The sequence below is a fragment of the Canis lupus genome, chromosome 3, assembly GCF_048164855.1.
Source record: "Canis lupus baileyi chromosome 3, mCanLup2.hap1, whole genome shotgun sequence".
Classification (NCBI taxonomy): domain Eukaryota; kingdom Metazoa; phylum Chordata; class Mammalia; order Carnivora; family Canidae; genus Canis; species Canis lupus.
Window position 1 is genome coordinate 25,446,892 of NC_132840.1, and position 17,232 is coordinate 25,464,123.

At 42.2% G+C, this 17,232-nt stretch overlaps 1 protein-coding gene and 1 long non-coding RNA gene across 11 annotated transcripts in view; both read right to left on the reverse strand.

Moving 5' to 3' along the window:
- The window catches only part of KIF1B (kinesin family member 1B), a 149,688-nt gene that overhangs the window by 7,901 nt on the left and 124,555 nt on the right, over window positions 1-17,232 (reverse strand). For all 10 annotated transcript variants that reach the window (XM_072819698.1, XM_072819696.1, XM_072819693.1 and 7 more), the window contains 8 exons: window positions 16,484-16,568; window positions 13,180-13,285; window positions 7,709-7,823; window positions 6,743-6,876; window positions 5,894-5,955; window positions 4,403-4,548; window positions 3,313-3,552; window positions 2,184-2,255 (listed from right to left, as the gene is read on the reverse strand). In XM_072819698.1, coding sequence (XP_072675799.1) covers window positions 2,184-2,255; window positions 3,313-3,552; window positions 4,403-4,548; window positions 5,894-5,955; window positions 6,743-6,876; window positions 7,709-7,823; window positions 13,180-13,285; window positions 16,484-16,568 — 960 coding nt within the window. The remainder of the gene's footprint in view (window positions 1-2,183; window positions 2,256-3,312; window positions 3,553-4,402; window positions 4,549-5,893; window positions 5,956-6,742; window positions 6,877-7,708; window positions 7,824-13,179; window positions 13,286-16,483; window positions 16,569-17,232) is intronic.
- Window positions 8,912-10,461, reverse strand: LOC140630104 (uncharacterized). Its single transcript, XR_012027889.1, has 2 exons — window positions 9,543-10,461; window positions 8,912-9,317 (listed from the first exon to the last, which is right to left on the reverse strand). It is a non-coding gene; the product is annotated as an uncharacterized lncRNA (long non-coding RNA).

A 17,232-nucleotide genomic window follows, 5' to 3' on the forward strand; every position in this document is an offset into this window, starting at 1 on the left:
AAAAACAAAATGCCTCTGCAATGCAGAGCTCTGACACCCAGTGACCTCACATTCATAAATCTGATGCAGCAGGTTATTCAAGAAAATGACTTACAGATATCTTATGCCCTGAGTGTCACATTAGGAATCATCTACAGGGGCAGCCCAGGTGACTCAGCGGTTTAGCGCCGCCTTCAGCCCAGGGTGTGATCCTGGAGCCCCGGGATCAAGTCCCACGTCGGGCTCCCTGCATGGAGCCTGCTTCTCCCTCTGCCTGTGTCTCTGCCTCTGCCCCACCCCCCACCATGAATAAATAAATTAAATCTTAAAAAAAAAAAAAAAGGAATCATTTACAGAAAAGGCAAGGCTGGCTTTTTATTTTGTGACTGTCCTGTATTAAGTGACCCTATCTCTATGAGCCCAGTATTTAGAACAGGCACTATTCTAAGAATATGGCAGAGGCCTTGCCCTCCTGGAATTTATATTCCAAGTGGAAAAGGCAGACAACAAACAGATCAACAAACACTTTGAGAAGTGCCAGTTAGTCATATGATCCAGTAATTCTACTACTGGATATTTACCCCCCTAAAATGAAAACACTAATTCAAAAAGATATATGCACAACTATGTTCACTGTAGCGTTATTGACAATAGCTAAGATATGAAAGCAACTCGTGTCTACCGATAGATGAATGATAAAGAAGATGTGGTGTATATATACAATGGAATATCACTCAGCCAGAAAAATAAATGATCATTTCATTTGTGATGAAATGGATGGACCTAGAGGGTATTATGCTAAGTGAAATAGGACACAGAAAGACAAACACCATATGCTTTTACTTATAGTGGAACCTAAAAAACAAAAAAAACAAGCAAAAAACAGACTTTTAAATACAGAAAACAAATTGAGGGGAAATGGGTGAAGGGATGGGTGAAACGGATGAAGGGGATAAAGAGGTACTGACTTCCAGTTATAAATAAATAAGTCATGGAGATGAAAAAAGTGCAGCATGAGGAAAACACTCAATAATACTGTAATAATGTTGTATAGTGACAGATGGGGATGACGCTCATCATTGCGATGAACACTGGGTAATGTACAGAACTTTTCAATCACTATGTTGCACGCCTGAAACTAATATAACTTTGTGTGTCAACTATACTTCAATAAAACAAAGCGTCCTTTGGGCAGCAGGTGCTGCCCAAAGGTAGTGGTAAGTGCGATAGTAAAAAATGAAGCAGGGAAAGAGATCGGAAAGTTTCAGGGAGCTGGGGCCTTTATGTAGGCTGGTTGAGGAGTCGATTTTTTTTTTTTAATTTTTTTTAAATTTTTTATTTATTTATGATAGAGAGAGAGAGAGAGAGAGAGGCAGAGACATAGGCAGAGGGAGAAGCAGGCTCCATGCACCGGGAGCCCGATGTGGGATTCGATCCCGGGTCTCCAGGATCACGCCCTGGGCCAAAGGCAGGCGCCAAACCGCTGCGCCACCCAGGGATACCCCAGATATTTTTTTTTTTTTAAAGATTATTTATTTATTCTTAGAGACACAAAGAGAGAGAGGCAGAGACACAGGCAGAGGGAGAAGCAGGCTCCATGCAGAGAGCCTGACGTGGGACTCAATCCAGGGTCTCCAGGATCACACCCTAGGCTGGAGGCGGCGCTAAACCGCTGCACCACCAGGGCTGCCCAAGAGTCGATATTTAAGCAGAAAAATGAACAAGATAAGGAAGCAATCACCAGAATATCTGGAAGAAGCCTATCTCAAGGAAAGGAACAGCAAGGGTGCAAAGACCACTGGCAAGAAGGAAGCTGGAGTGTCTAGGAACAGTAAAAAAGGTCATAATGACTAGAACAGAGTGAGCATCACAGAGGTTCTTTAAAGTGTTCACCTCACTCTGTCAAAGGCAACAACATTTTACGCTATCGAGAACCTCAGGACTTTTAGTGTTCTGTCATACGGTAACATACCAGCCCCCTACAGGGTCTTCTCTGAGGGACTGGGGAAGAAGCCAAAATGCTTCCCATCTAAAACACTCTAAGAGACACGGGAATACTTTTATCTTCAGAAGTCAGTGTTCTGACTCTGAAAAATGAAGTAAATATAAGAGCAGATCTGCCCTATATCCTCAGACACAATGCTACACCCATCTGAAGCCACCTAAAAGCAAGGAACCTGGGACAGGAAATCTGAGCTGCTCACCTTACAGTCACTGATGCTGCCATGCACCTGGCTGAACTCCCGGTTGAAAGTGTGGGTGAGGAGTTGCAGGCACTAGGGGAGAGAGAGGAGAGTGTCAGTGGTTAAATGAAGCCCTGGATGCAAGGCAGTTAACAGGCTAAGACACACAGAGGAGCTCAGGTGCTGTCCAAACACTCCAGAAACTGAGTAAAAACACAGTGAGAGAGGCCTGACATATGCCTAACAAAGTTAAATTCAGTGGATAAAAAAGCCACTCTCAAGGCTAGAAAAGCAAACAGCTGCCACCACTGCAGTTTAGAAGTGCTTAAGAAGAGAACAGTGCCCCTCCGATTCGTCCTGGTACTAAAAGGCATGGAGACTTCTGGATGGACAGATTTTTCTAAACTGCCTAGACCATTCGGTTATTGAAACAACATGACACAAAAGCCTTCTCATCTCTGTATTCCATTGTACGCCAATTGCCCAGACACCATAAAGTCTGGGAGTCACTCTCAATGACCCCTCTGCTCTCTCCCACCCCATCGAGGCAACAAGGAGTGCTGACTCTCCCTCCCCAATGTCTCTCCCGTGACCACACTTTCCTCTTCACCCTGCAGCCCCCCACCACACCTCTCATCCAGGTCATTGCAAAAAAAAGACCTCTTTGGGCCTCTAGTCTGTTGTCACCCCAAACCCATGCTCTTCCTTGTTGCCACAGGAGTCTTCCTGTTTAAAATATTTCCATGTTACCCCCAGGGTACTCTAAACTCGAGTCCAGCCCACAGAGCCTGCAGGATCTTGTCCTGCCTCACATCTCTGACCCCATCTCCCGCCTCTCTGCACGTCCCCAGTGATTCCCTAGCACTGATGTTGTAGCACACGCGGCTGCCTCTGGTGCAGCCTTCCTAGATCAGCTCACCAACACTGGACCATGGAAGCCTTCCTCTAGCTCCCCCAGACTCCAGACCTATACCACCAAGTCACCTGTGAGCTCAGTGAGGGTAGAAATGGAGTTTTATTTATTTCTACCTTCACAGCTAGTACAGGCCTTGAAACAAAGGCCCTCAAAGAAAGATGAAAACGAAAAATCCAACTAGCTCATGGAGTCTCACAGTGGGAAAATGCTCAGCAAAGAGGAAGGGATTCACACCTTGGTAGCCAGCTCCTTCTCCCGATCCACAAGGCTTTCAATGTCTGCTGAGTCGTAGCCACTGCTCTCGCTGGGGGTGATGGCGCTTTCAAAGGTGGTGGTAGAGATCTGAGAGGAGATGCTGGTGGAAGTGCTGAGGGTCCCACTGCTGAGGCTGGGGGACAATGAGTCACTCAAGGATTTGGGGATGCTGTCACCAAGTCTGTCACGTAGCAGCAGGAAGTGGCGAGTTTTCTCCACCTAAGATCAACACAACTGCCTCAGTACACATAAAACTTATTAAGATCTTTGTAAGATTTGTTTTAGAGAGAAGGGAGACAGAAAGAGAAAGAGAGAGAGAGAACATGTGCGCATGAGTTCGCACACATGAAAGAGTATGCCTGAGCGGAGGGAGGGGCAGAGGGAGACTGAAAGGGAGAATCTCCAACAGACTCCCTGCTGAGCATAGAGCCTGACATGGGCTCAATCCCACAACTCCAAGGTCATGACCTGAGCTGAAATGCTCAACTGACTGAGCCACCCAGGCCCCCAAAGCTCATTAAAAAAATTTTCTTTTAAGATTTTATTTATTTATTCATGAGAGACACACACACAGAGAGAGAGAGAGAGAGAGAGAGAGGCAGAGACACAGGCAGAGGGAGAAGCAGGCTCCATGCAGGGAGCCCGACGTGGGACTCGATCCCGGGTCTCCAAGATCAGGCCCTGGGCTGAAGGCGGCGCTAAACCACTGAGCCACCCGGGCTGCTCCTCATTAAGATCTTAATAAGCAAAATATTATGCCTCCATCATGATCAAAAGCTGAAAAGCGGGATCCCTGGGTGGCTCTGCAGTTGGGTGCCTGCCTTCGGCTCAGGTCATGATCCCAGGGTCCTGGGATCGAGTCCTGCATTGGGCTCCCTGTGAGGAGCCTGCTTGTCCCTCTGCCTATGTCTCTGCCTCTCTCTGTCTGTGTCTCTCATGAATAAATAAATAAATCTTAGGAAAAAAAAAAAGCTGAAAGGCCAGGATCACACAGAGAAGTTGAGTGTGAGACTGATACTTTGGGAGTCATGCTCAAGAGTTTATCTGAGTGTCTCCAGCCCTTGGATACCTCGTGAAGGAGCTCCAGCTTCTCTAACTCCCACTGGTGCTCAAGGATGAGGCTATCCCCACGGGGCCGCCAGCCTGCTAAGTTCTCTTCTCCTCGCACATATGCTACTGACGTATCCAAGATTTTTCTTCTCCTCCTCTGCATGCCTGGGACAAGAAGAAATAATGTTTTTTTGTAGAGAAAACTCTGATTCCATTTTTAGCTCAAAACAAACTAATAATTCATATACATGGCAAACTAAGACAGTCAAAATACATGGAATTTTGTTTATTAGTAAATATTCACCCCTTTTTCCCAAGGTAATTCTCTGAACCTCTTTCAGAACTGATTTTTATACTCTTTGATAATTATGAAGATTTGTAATGCAACTTGAGAAAATGCCCAAGTTATTGTGTTAAGTGAAAATATAGAAAGATTGAATAGTCTGTAACCTAAGGTTCCAAATGTATAAAAATACACCCACGTGAAGTAGGAAAGGACCTCCCTGCCCCCTGCCCACACTACATTCAGGAGCTCAGTTAGGACTGCAGTTGACAGATAGCTTCAGCCTCATCATTTCCCATTAATTTTTAAAAATATTATAGTTTTACATATCAAAGACATGAATTTATGTTAATTAAAACATTTATCAAGGAAGTATCTGGACACTGTAATTAGCTGCTATTGGGACATGGATTCACACTCAAATTCTTTTTTTAAACTAAATCTTGTCTGTGGGCTCTAATCTTCTTCCGTGTATGTTCTCTGAAATGATTCAAACTCACCTTAATCGAATGTTTTTTAAGAACCCTGACTTTTGTCCATGTTCCAGTTTATAAACACAGAAATGCACAGGGCTGCTTAAGGCCACCAAGCTAGAGGAGTAGCAGCAGCCCAAAGAAACACCAAAAAGGACACACAAATTCAACTTAATAATTTGTCTTCCTAGAGCACAGAAAGTTTGAATTCTAGTTTGGCAGCACCTATAAAGTTATACTGCCAAGGTATCTTTGGTACTAACGTGGAGAGGAAAATGGTTATGAAGTTTGCCAAGACAAATTCGTTCTAATATACCAAAATTTTTATAGTATGTTACAACCTCATCATATTTTGTTCAATACAGTTTCTTTTTTAAGGATTTTATTTATTTATTCATGAGGGAGACAGAGACATAGGCTGAGGGAGAAGCAAGCTACCTGTGGGGAATCCGATGTAGGACTCGATCCCAGGACTCCAGGATCACAACCTGAGCCAAAGGCAGAAGCTCAACCACTGAGCCACCCAGGTGCCCCTCAATACAGTTTTTATAACTGTTTTGCAGGTCACAAACGAAATAGTATTGTAACTCAGATAACGGTCACTCTCACCACCACCAAAAAACTGGCTTATAAGATATACCTGGTTTCCAAAAAATTTTCTATATATCCTAAGTGGGTAGGATAGATTTTTGACATAATATACTCCAAGCACAGGCAAAGATATCAATCACCTCCCCAATCCATAAGGGCTTACCTGGACTACCCGTGTCTGCCATTTTGCATAAACTGAGTTCATAAATTCCAGTGACTCGATTGCTATTCGAATTAAAACAAACAACTATTTAACTTCTTGTAGCACAAAAACAGGAAAATCTTAATTCTTTCTACTTAAAACACTGTCCCTGAATAAGGACTGCAGCCCACCCTCAAATATAGATATTTCTTATTTCTTATATTTCTTTCTTTTCTTATTTCTTTTCTTATTCTAAACTTAAGAAGTATATTTTTCTGAGGAGTTTGTTTTCATCCCAATCTTTTTAATTACTTTAACAGGATGAATAAAATTGAATGATAAACATTTGTAATAAAAATTAAAAATCTGCCTTTTCTGACCACAAGAGAAGAGATGAGGGGGAAGTCTGACTAGAATAAAATGATGGGCATCAAATTTGGGAGCATGCGATTAGGAAGTGTACTGAACCTCTCGTGTATTAGTAACACTTATTATTTAGGCTGGGTGGTAAGGAACGGGTCATCCCTTTATTAGTCTTAACATATTTTGATATATCTTAAATATGAATAAATCTTTAAAAAAATCCCAGTGAAAATCCCAAATCTAATTCTAATCAGTTAGAATTAATGACATGAGAGAACATTAGTCCCTGCAAAATTGTTCTGAGTGTTCACAATGTAATACTCCTTCCTTCACTCATACACTCATCTATCCATCAATATTTCAGTAAATGCCAACACTTAGAAGTTATTGTACTCCAGGTATGAGGTTGTAAGCCAACCCTGAAACAGCAGGCCAGTGACACCGAGAGGTCTGCTGATTCTGTAGTGGGCAAACCAATTGGAAGCGAAACTTGTCCCAGAAACTTACGAGTCTGGTGACTTTGAGTAGCCACTGCCAAAGAGGCTGCGCAGAGAGCGTGGCGGTGAGATCTTGGCATCCCGGGAGTAGAAGACCATGCACACGTCCTTGGTGATGACAGCTGGCTGGATGCAATGATCCAACTGAAAGCAGAAAGGAGCGGGCTCCAATTAAATGCAGACAGAACATCTGTGTCAGGACTCTGCTCCTGCCCAGTTGGAAAGCTAGTCCCAGAAGTGGGGGCTGGAAGATTTCAGCTCTACCAATTACTTCAACAGCAGCTTAGCAGATAATAAATGCAAGATGAGGAAGCAGTCCTTGCAGCTCCTTTATTTTTCCCAAATTAAAAAAAATTTTTTCTGAAATAATGGCCATAATTATTTATTATGTGCAAGCAATGTTCTAAATGCTTTTATATATGACCTCTCCACATCTTCCTGAGGCAAATGCCATCATTATTACCCCTGTTTCAGAGATGAGGGAATTGAGGCACAGACAGAGTCTCTGTGGAAGGATATGCTGGCAGTAAGTGGCAGCACAGGGACCTGAACTCAGGCTAGTTCCAGGGTCTGGGTTGTTAATTGCTCCTAGGCTCTGCCCACAGCTACAAAAACAAGAGGTGAAGTTCTCTTAAAATCATACCTTTGGTCACCAAAACTGAAGTTATAACAGAAGCCATATGACTTTTTTTTTTAAGTTTATGTATTTTTTTTTTTTCAGTAATCTCTACACTCAACGTGGAGCTTGAACTCACAACTCCAAGATCAAGAGTCACACACTCTTCTGATTGAGCCAGTCAGGCACCCCATTGTAGGGCTTTGTGATTACAGAGACTAGGAACAGAATCTAATACAATCAGAACAGTAGCAAACAGTTTACAAAAATCAGTGAATCTTTCTTCCTCATTTCCTGCAGTAATCTGCCCACTGTTCAGGTCTAGCCATTTGTGGTGATTTAGGTTCAGAGTCTCCTCACCTCTAAGTATGCGGACAAGGTCATGTAGATCTTTTCCCCATAGGGCGTCACTCTGTTCAGAAGGAGAGAGTTATGGAGGGAGCTGTCCCACACGGCCTCGAAACGGTAGAAAGTCCTGAGGTCAGAAAGGCAAGAGGCAGTCACTCAAAGCAGCTGGGTCATCTTAGTCCAGGTACCCTCACTGTCAATAACACTACTGAATCCTACACCAACAGACACTTGCAATGTATCGAAATGTGAGAGTGGAGCCTTTATCCCCTAGAAGGAAAAGGTAGGCTACCAGTCTCTAGCCCCACCCCCCACCCAGAAGCACTTAACTATGCTTTTTTTTTTCTGGACGAGCCTGCTTCTCTGCCTATTTTTTTTTTTTTATTTTATTATTCATGATAGTCACAGAGAGAGAGAGAGAGGGGCAGAGACACAGACAGAGAGAGAAGCAGGCTCCATGCATCGGAAGCCCGATGTGGGACTCGATCCCGGGTCTCCAGGATCGCGCCCTGGGCCAAAGGCAGGCGCCAAACCGCTGCGCCACCCAGGGATCCCTGCTTCTCTGCCTATAAACAAAAAACCAAATCAATCAAAGTGATTAAGATGAAAAGGATAAGTGCCTATAGACAAAAACTGAAGGAAGAAAGCCTAAATAAGCTCCTCTGTCAGTCAACAAAGAGAGAGCAGGAAGCCAATCCTCAGGAGCTCATAAGCCTGTCTTGACATCACAGTCCAGTTCTGCTGAGCCTCAGAAATGTGACAAATTCCTGCGAGGACTGATGGACCAAACAGGCAGAATAATTTAAGTACAGAGAATCTAATTTTAAATAAAAGGATAAGAGGCTATTCTTAGTGATGTTTCAGTAGAATGATTTTATTTTATTTTATTTTATTTTTTTATTTTTATTTATTTATGATAGTCACAGAGAGAGAGAGAGAGGCAGAGACAGAGGCAGAGGGAGAAGCAGGCTCCATGCACCGGGAGCCTGATGTGGGATTCGATCCCGGGTCTCCAGGATCGCGCCCTGGGCCAAAGGCAGGCGCCAAACCGCTGCGCCACCCAGGGATCCCTCAGTAGAATGATTTTAATACCAAAGCTGTATAACCATTATTTGTTACTTTTCAAAAACAATCCACATGAAAGTCAATCTTACGTTTCAATAACAACTAGAAGCTTGATTTAATAAGCACCTATAAACTATTTTTTAAGTTGCCCTAATATCTTCCTTTTTTCCTACTGGTAAAACCCCATAGACCTGACCTGACATTACAGACCAGCCCCCAACTCTGCCCGCAGGTGCACCCACAGGTTCCTTAACAAGTGTCTACACCTGCACAGTGCATGTTCCATCACTACTAGCTCTCACCTGGTTCAGCCAGAGTTTCTGTACACTTTACTTCCTTTTATGTTCCTCCTTACTCCTTCCCAAATGGTAACCTTGCTAGTGCTGTCTTTTCTAGATTTCCTATGAGACAAATAACTTCCCTAAATCAGATGAAGAGAGATGGGAAAAGACTTACTTCACTACTGAACGAGGACTTTTTCCTACCCCCCAAAGAATAAAATAGATAAGACAAGCAGCTCTGACAGCAGAAAGAGAAATGTTTAAAAATAAACAACCTATTTCTTTTTTTTTTTTAAATATCTATTTATTTATTTATTTATGATAGTCACAGAGAGAGAGAGAGAGAGAGAGAGAGAGAGGGGCAGAGACACAGGCAGAGGGAGAAGCAGGCTCCATGCACCGGGAGCCCGATGTGGGATTCGATCCCGGGTCTCCAGGACCACGCCCTGAGCCAAAGGCAGGCGCCAAACCGCTGCGCCACCCAGGGATCCCTAAACAACCTATTTCTCACAGACTCAGCTGCCCAAGTAGCTGAACTGGTCTCTACTATCTCACAGGACAAAACAATGAAAACAGTGAATAATTATGCAAAGCTACAGAGCAACAAACCTTCAAGTTTCTGACACAGAGAGGACAAAGAGAACAGAACACCCAGCCTGAGATTCTATATGAAAGATGGGGGGTAACTTTCTAATTTGTAATCTAGCAGAGGAAAAGCTGAAGGTGCGTAAGAATAAAATGGACAAGTTTAGTAAATGGAATGGGAAAAGAACTCTACCAATTACTTAAGAAGCTGTGTGTGAAATTGTACACATATCAGGAAAAGCCAAGGGCACAAAGGGTGCAGGATAAAGTGTTGCTCTATCCTAGGTCTGCATGGGGAAAAATTACTAAATTAACATAGTAATCTAAGCAACATAAGACATAAAGCATTCTGATAAATTAGAATCTTTATTTGCAAAAAGCCAACAGAAAATACCTAGGCATATCCTTATCAAGAAAGAGCCTGCAAAAACATAGAAAAGGCTTTTGTTAGTACAGAAAAACAAAACAAAAAAACAAAAAACAAAAACGGAAAGGAAAAAAGAAAAGAGAGAAAAAAATTAAAAAGGCAAATTTGTTAAGCAAAGTGAATCTAAGTGGACAATTAACAGAGAACTCCATAGGGTACAATTTGATAGACAGCTTATAATGACATGGGTCCCTCTCCTGAGACATTTAATTAAGGAAAATGTTGGGCACGGAAGGGATGGTGGACACCACCCCTATTAAGACCCCATCTGCAGGTGACTCAGTACTGGCAAGTAGGAAGCTGCTGTGGAATTGAGGGAAAACCCAGTCAATTAGGTAACACAGGTGCAGGACTGGGAAGAAAAGCAGCTGTGACCCTTGTGGGCTCCACACCATGAGAGCTCTCTCATAGATGTATGTACATCTCACACCCAAAGTGGAGTTAAGTTCAACTTTAAACATTAAACTTTAGGCAAATAGAACAAAAGCTCTCTTAACCAAACTCCACTTAGCAACTTGCCAAATTAACTTATGCTGTGTTCCTAAAATATAAAGACGGATATCTATTTTGCACTGAGCATCCTAAACTAGTGGTATCTCATCTACCCAGACAGTTTGCTCCCAGGAGCTGAGTGGTGTAAGTGTGTGCTTATCAAGTATCAATAGTATTTGGTCCTGAACCTGTTTATACTGCACTTATTATAATCGTTTAATTTAATCAGATATTAGGCAAATCCATGAAACATGAGGGCAAAAATAATCTTTATTTAGTGTGAAACATAACTAAGTCGAACATTTTTGTTTATTTATTTATTTAGTTTTGAGAGAGTGAGAGAGCGCCAATGAGCAGCGGGAGAGGTAGAGAGAGAGAATCCCAAGCAGGCTCCACAGTCAGTGCAGAGCCGGACAGAGGGTTTGATCTCATGACCCTGAGATCATGACCTGAGCCAAAATCAAGAGTTGGTCACCCAAATGACTAAGCCACCAAGGTGCCCCAAGTTGACCATTTTTAAAAGATGTGATAACTGCTGAGTTGTGTAAAAACAGCTGTTAAGCTTGGGTGTCATAAGTGTTTTAAAAAAGAGGGGGCAGGGCAGCCCCAGTGGCGCAGCGGTTTGGCGCCACCTGCAGCCCAGGGCGTGATCCTGGAGACCGAGGAACAAGTCCCACATTGGGCTCCCTGCATGGAGCCTGCTTCTCCCTCTGCCTGTCTCTCTCTCTCTGAATGAATAAATAAATAAATAAATCTTTAAAAAAGGGGGGGGGGCAAATAGTAAAATTTCAAGAATAAATGATAAAAAGTTCAAAGGATTTTTGCATTTATTTAGTTATTTTTAAAGATTTAAAAATTTATTTGGTGAGGAGAGAGAACAGGCACAGAAGGAAAGGAAGAAGCAGACTCTCCACTAAGCAGAAAGCCCAATATGGGCCTCAATTCCAGGACCCCAGGATTATGACCTGAGCTAAAGGCAGACACTTAACCAACCAAGCCACCCAACTGCCCCTAAAGGATTTTGCAAGAAAGACAACCAGAAATACAATAATTAAGCCTATAATTAAAGGGAAGGCCTTGGCCCTACAGCAAGAGCTTGACAAATTAATATGTTTATATAGCTTAAATTAAAGTATTTAAAGTATATATCTTTTTATTATATTTGACTTTAACCATTTTTTTTGGTTAATTAACTCTAAACTTCTACTGTGAAAGATAAGCTCCTTCTAACAAAAGCCAAATTAATCTCCTAAGCATCTGACTCGTGGCTGGGTATGAATCAGAGGACTTTTGAAGGTTACTTTATGTAGGCAACCAGCATTTCAAGCAAACATCATTGTTCTGTGTATTTCGCTAAGTATTCTAGAGAAATTTAAAATATATTTCTCATAGTTGCAAAGAAAATATGAATGCCAGCTGAATATCTGCCATCAACATCCAACTGGAGAAAATACCATGTGGGGTTAATGCTGTCTTCAGAGAAACAGGATTGTTCACAATTCTGCCCAGGAATAGACCAGGAAGGGCCAGAGCACACTTCTTTACCTCTGCTACCACTCCCAAACGTGTACACCCTCATATTCCTTCCCTCTCTCTCACAGCTCCTCCTATAGGCAAAAAGCAAACAGACGTTTGCTTTTTCTTTTTTTTTCTTTCCTATGCAAAACTCCAACACAAGGAAACAATGGAAAAAAATTAAGGCTGCCCCAAACTTTTAATCCTGTTTCTTCCTGTTGTCTCATTTTTCCTCTCCCTCTTTCCAACAGAGATGTGAGCACATTCTTCAGGAACAGACGTATACGGAACTCCTCCTATAATGCAAAGGCAGGGTTCTTTGCCAACATTAGAACATGCAGCCACCTCTGCTTCCCAGCCCTTACCACATAAAGGAGTCAAGTCTCTGTGCACAGTGACATAACTCCTTTCCTGGGGAGGTAAGAGGGCCCCAGCAGATTTATCTCCAGTTGGACATGGGAAAGCAGACTGGCTATGTACTTTATGCACTGTCATCACTTGATTATAAAATGGAATTTTAAGGGAAACTAATTTAAAATTAAAAATAAAATAAAATTCATTATTTATAGCAGACAACCTTGTTCAGAAGAGTTTACCTATGTTAATTTATCACCTTTATGAGTAAATGAAAAGCAAGAGACTGAGACTCCTGGAACCTATGCCGGCAGCACCATAGGCTGAACATGAGAGGGTTCGCTATACCTGGGAGGGCAGGTTTCCATGACACTGAGGACCAACAGACCTTTCTCCACAGCAACCCCTTCACAGGAAAACAGTCTCAGCAACAATTAATTCCTAATTTTAAACCCTTGGGTAGTATGCTGCATTTTCTTTTTCTGTTCCTGTCTCTAAGACTGTGTTACATTCTACTCAAACTCCACACAGAATGGAGCATTTTCACTCCATATAGTAACTGACCCACATACACGTATCTCTCTTTTTTTTTTTTTTTTAATTTACTTTTGGAGAGCAGGGTGGCAGGGAGGAAAAGGATGTCCTAAGTGAGAAAGGAATGCATTTCTGCACCTGAGCAGGAGTCACTGGTGAACAAGGAATCTTAACGGTGGAGCAATCAGCCCCCATAGGGCAGACGCCTTGCACTTACGTAGCGGCCCTACCTGCTGGAGTTGTGGGAGGACTTCAGGTACTTGGCAGAGATGATATTTAGAGAGAGGATGGCATCAACTGCAGCCTCATCCACCTCAGCCTTATTTCTGATGCGGCCTACAAGGAAGAATAAAGAAACTAGGACAGGGGTACACTTAAAAACACAACAAATTCATTAAGCTGAAGACAGACTTTTACACCTGGGTAACTTCAGGTGCTGGAAGGGTCATGTGGCTAACCACTGAGTGGTCCCCCACAATTCTCCGTGTCGTCTTCCACTTACTTCCCACATTTAGTCAACTGTGAAACCTGACTGATTCTCTGTTCAAAGAGTTTCTCATATTCACCTCAACTTTTCTGATCAACACCACCCCCTACTCACAAAGGTTATCCCCTTCCTGTCTGGAACACTACAGTGGCCATTTCACTGGTCTCCTGGCTGCTTACTTCTCCCTCTCTCCACTCCATACTACACTCACTTTACAGAATCTTCTTAAGCCACTGCCTTCATTGTATCACTTTCTTGTTCAAAATTCTACAACCATTTTCAAATTACCATTAGGGGAGCCCTAAAGGATGTGCAGCACAGAGGTGAAGGGCACAGCCTGTGGAGCTGGACTGCCTGGGTTCCAACCTCATCTTCAACGCTTTGTCTGTGAGGCTCTGACACATTGTTCAACCTCTCTGAACCTTTGTTTCCTCATCTGTGAAGAAATTCTCCCCTCATGTGATTATTACAACCATGTTACATGTTTTTTTAAAGGTTTTTAAAAATTTATTCATGAGAGACACAGAGAAAGAGGCAGAGACAAAGGCAGAGGGAGAAGCAGACTCCTTGAAGGAAGCCTGATGTGGGACTTGATCTCAGAACCCTGGGATCACAACCTGAGCCAAAGACAGACAGACGCTCAACCACTGAGCCATCCAGGCATCCCAACCATGTTATATGTTTATGTTATGCTATATTAAATAAACTATTATTTTTAGAGCATTCAGGAATGTACTTGTCACAGAATAAGTACTACATAAGTGTTTGTACCTGGGTGGCTCGGTCAGTTATGACCTGCCTTCAGCTCAGGTCATAATCCCAGGGTTCTGGGATTGAGCCCCACATCAGGCTCCCTGCTCAGCAGAGAGTCTGTTTCTCCCTCTCCCTTTGCCTGCTGCTCCCTCTGCTTGTGCTCTGTTAAATAAATAAATACAATTAAAAAAATAAAGTTTGAAAACCACCGCCCTTGATAGAAGAGAGTATAATCTTCCTTCAAGGGATTCTTTTGAAACTTTTTAAAAAAATATTTAATTAATTTATTTGAGAGGGAGAATGAGAATAAGCAAGGGGAGAGGGAGAAGCAGACTCCCCACTGAACAGGTAGCTCAACGTGGGGCTCGATCCCAGAACTCTGGGATCATGGCCTAAGCTGAAGGCAGACACTTAACCAACTGCACCACCCAGTTCTCACCCCCGCCCCCACAGGTTCTTAATCTGGTCCACAGATACTCAAAGGATCTATGCATAGAATTCAGGAGGTCTGTGAGCTAAAAAAAAAAATACAACTTTATTTTCACAAACCTCTGACTAAAATTTGGCACTTTCTTCAATTACAAAGGGAGGGGACAATCCACAGGAAAATCAGCAATACCTGTGACTGTCTCCAGTAGAAATTATAGAAGTCTTCACATCATACTGAGGTAAAATATCCTGACATTCATCCCACTATGAATGATAGAAATTTGACCCACTGCTTCTTTAATGTACTTAATTCATTAATATAAAGAACAGTTTATATTATAAATTTGTTTGGTATTTGAGCAATTTCAGTACCACTGGTTCCCTTTGTAATCCCATGTACCCTTAAACAACACAGGTATGAACTGCATGGGTCCACTTGTACACAGATTTCTTTCTTAGGGCTGCATGACAGCCCAAATCAAGAGTCAGACATTTAACCTACTGAGCCATCCAGGTGCCCCCTATTTTCTTAAAATTTTCTTTTCTCTAGCTTACTTTAAGAATATAATATATAACACATATAACATATAAAACACGTATATGTATATGACCAAGTTATTGGGAAGGCTCTGGTGAACAGGCTGTTAGCAGTTAGGTTCTAGGGAGTCAAAAGTTAAAAGGGAATAGTCAACTGTGCTTCTAACCCTCATGTTGTTTAAGGATCAGTCATACTTTATTTCCTTGTTTATTTTTATTTATGAGAGAGACAGAGAGAAAAGCAGAGACACAGGCACCAGGAGAAGCAGCCTCTCTGTGAGGAGCCTGATACGGAACTCTATCCCAGGACACTGGGATCAGGCCCTGAGCCAAAGGCAGACACTCAACCACTGAGCCACCCAGGTGTCCCTGTTTCTTCCTTTTCCTTTTCCTTTCTCTCTCTCTCTCTCTTTCCTTCCTTCCTTCCTTCCTTCCTTCCTTCCTTCCTTCCTTCCTTCCTTCCTTCCTTCCTTCTTCTTCCCTCCCTCCCTCTCTCTTTCTTTCTCTCTTTCTTTCTTTCCCCCTGTTTTCTACATTTAAAAACATAGTTCTAAAAAAATAAAATAAAATAAAAAAATAAAAAAATAGTTCTGAGGGCTTCGCCACTGCCAAAGGAGTTCGTGGCAATAAAAGATTCAGAATCCTGCCTTAGACTCTAAAGCTTATATGGTTTAGTCAATTTTTTCTTTTCATCATGAGACCCTGGCAGGGTTTCTAGCTATTTGCATACTAGACACATTCTGGACACTCTTACTCAAGATGTTTCTGTGTGTGGGAAACATGACAAAACATGAAAATGCTCTCATATTTCTCCTGCATCTATTCAGACCCTCTGGATCTTTTCTGTTGTTAATTCTCAGTACAGATATTTCTCACTTGTTCTCATTTTGGCACTTACTCATCAAACTGCTTATTTGTTATTTTTTAAAAAGTTTATTTATTTATCTAAGTGCCCTCTACACCCAGTGTGAGGCTTGAACTCATGACACTGAGATGAAGATTGCATGCTCTACCGCCTGAGCCAGTCAGGCACCCCAAACTGTTTTAAATGTACATACATTGTTTCCTCAATGAAAATCCATATTCACAATGAGCAGAAACTTTTCTTATGCCTTTTCAGAGCCTCTAGAACCATTCCCACAGTAACTGAGTAAAATAATGACTGGTTGAATAATATATTCCTAATGATGGAGGCTGAGAAATAAGAGTAGTTTCAAACTCAAGGCCACATATTCTCCATACTCTGTGTTCTCCAGTACTCTTTCCACATATTCCCCATGTTCCTCTAAAAAGCCTGGCTGCATCCTCGGCTAATGGAATGTACTCACCTACCACTAGCTCACGAACATCCTTCCAATGGAGTTCACTCCCCTTCTCATGGATAATGGTCACTGTGATCCTTCGCTGGATGCCCTAGGTAATGGAAGAGGGTTGCAGTTTAGTGGGATAATCTATGATTTCCTCTTGTGTGTTGTTTTCTGGGTTGCATGATACAGGATTGGGTAAGAGGAGAGATGTGGAGAGAGGGGGAAATGCTGTCCACACTGTTACTCTAAACCAAGGGATATAGATCAGGGGCTGAGGAAGAACCAGGTTCTAACATGGCTTTAAGAACAGATGACCAAAAAAAACAAAAAAACCAAAAAAACCAAAAAAAACAGATGACCAGATCGTGTGACTCATAATATATAATATACAACCCTCAGCTCCTATGCCCACCTGGGTCATAAGCATTTTTTTTAAGATTTTATTTTTAAGTAATCTCTATACCCAGCGTGAGGCTTGAACTTACAGTAACCCTGAGATCAAGAGTCACCTGCTCCACTGACTGAGCCAGCCAGGCACCCCAGACAAGCCTTTCTGAACACTGACTAAATCTACTTTTGATTTACCAAAGGAGGATCTACATTTCATGCCTAGATTATTTAGTCCATTGTAACTTCCAACTTATAACACTATTAAGAACTTTTAACTGTAAAAGCAGTTTCCAAACATGAAAACTGTATACAAGAAAATAAAATTATATAAAATGACATAGGAGCTGCAAGAATTATAGTAATTGAAAAAAACAAAGTCT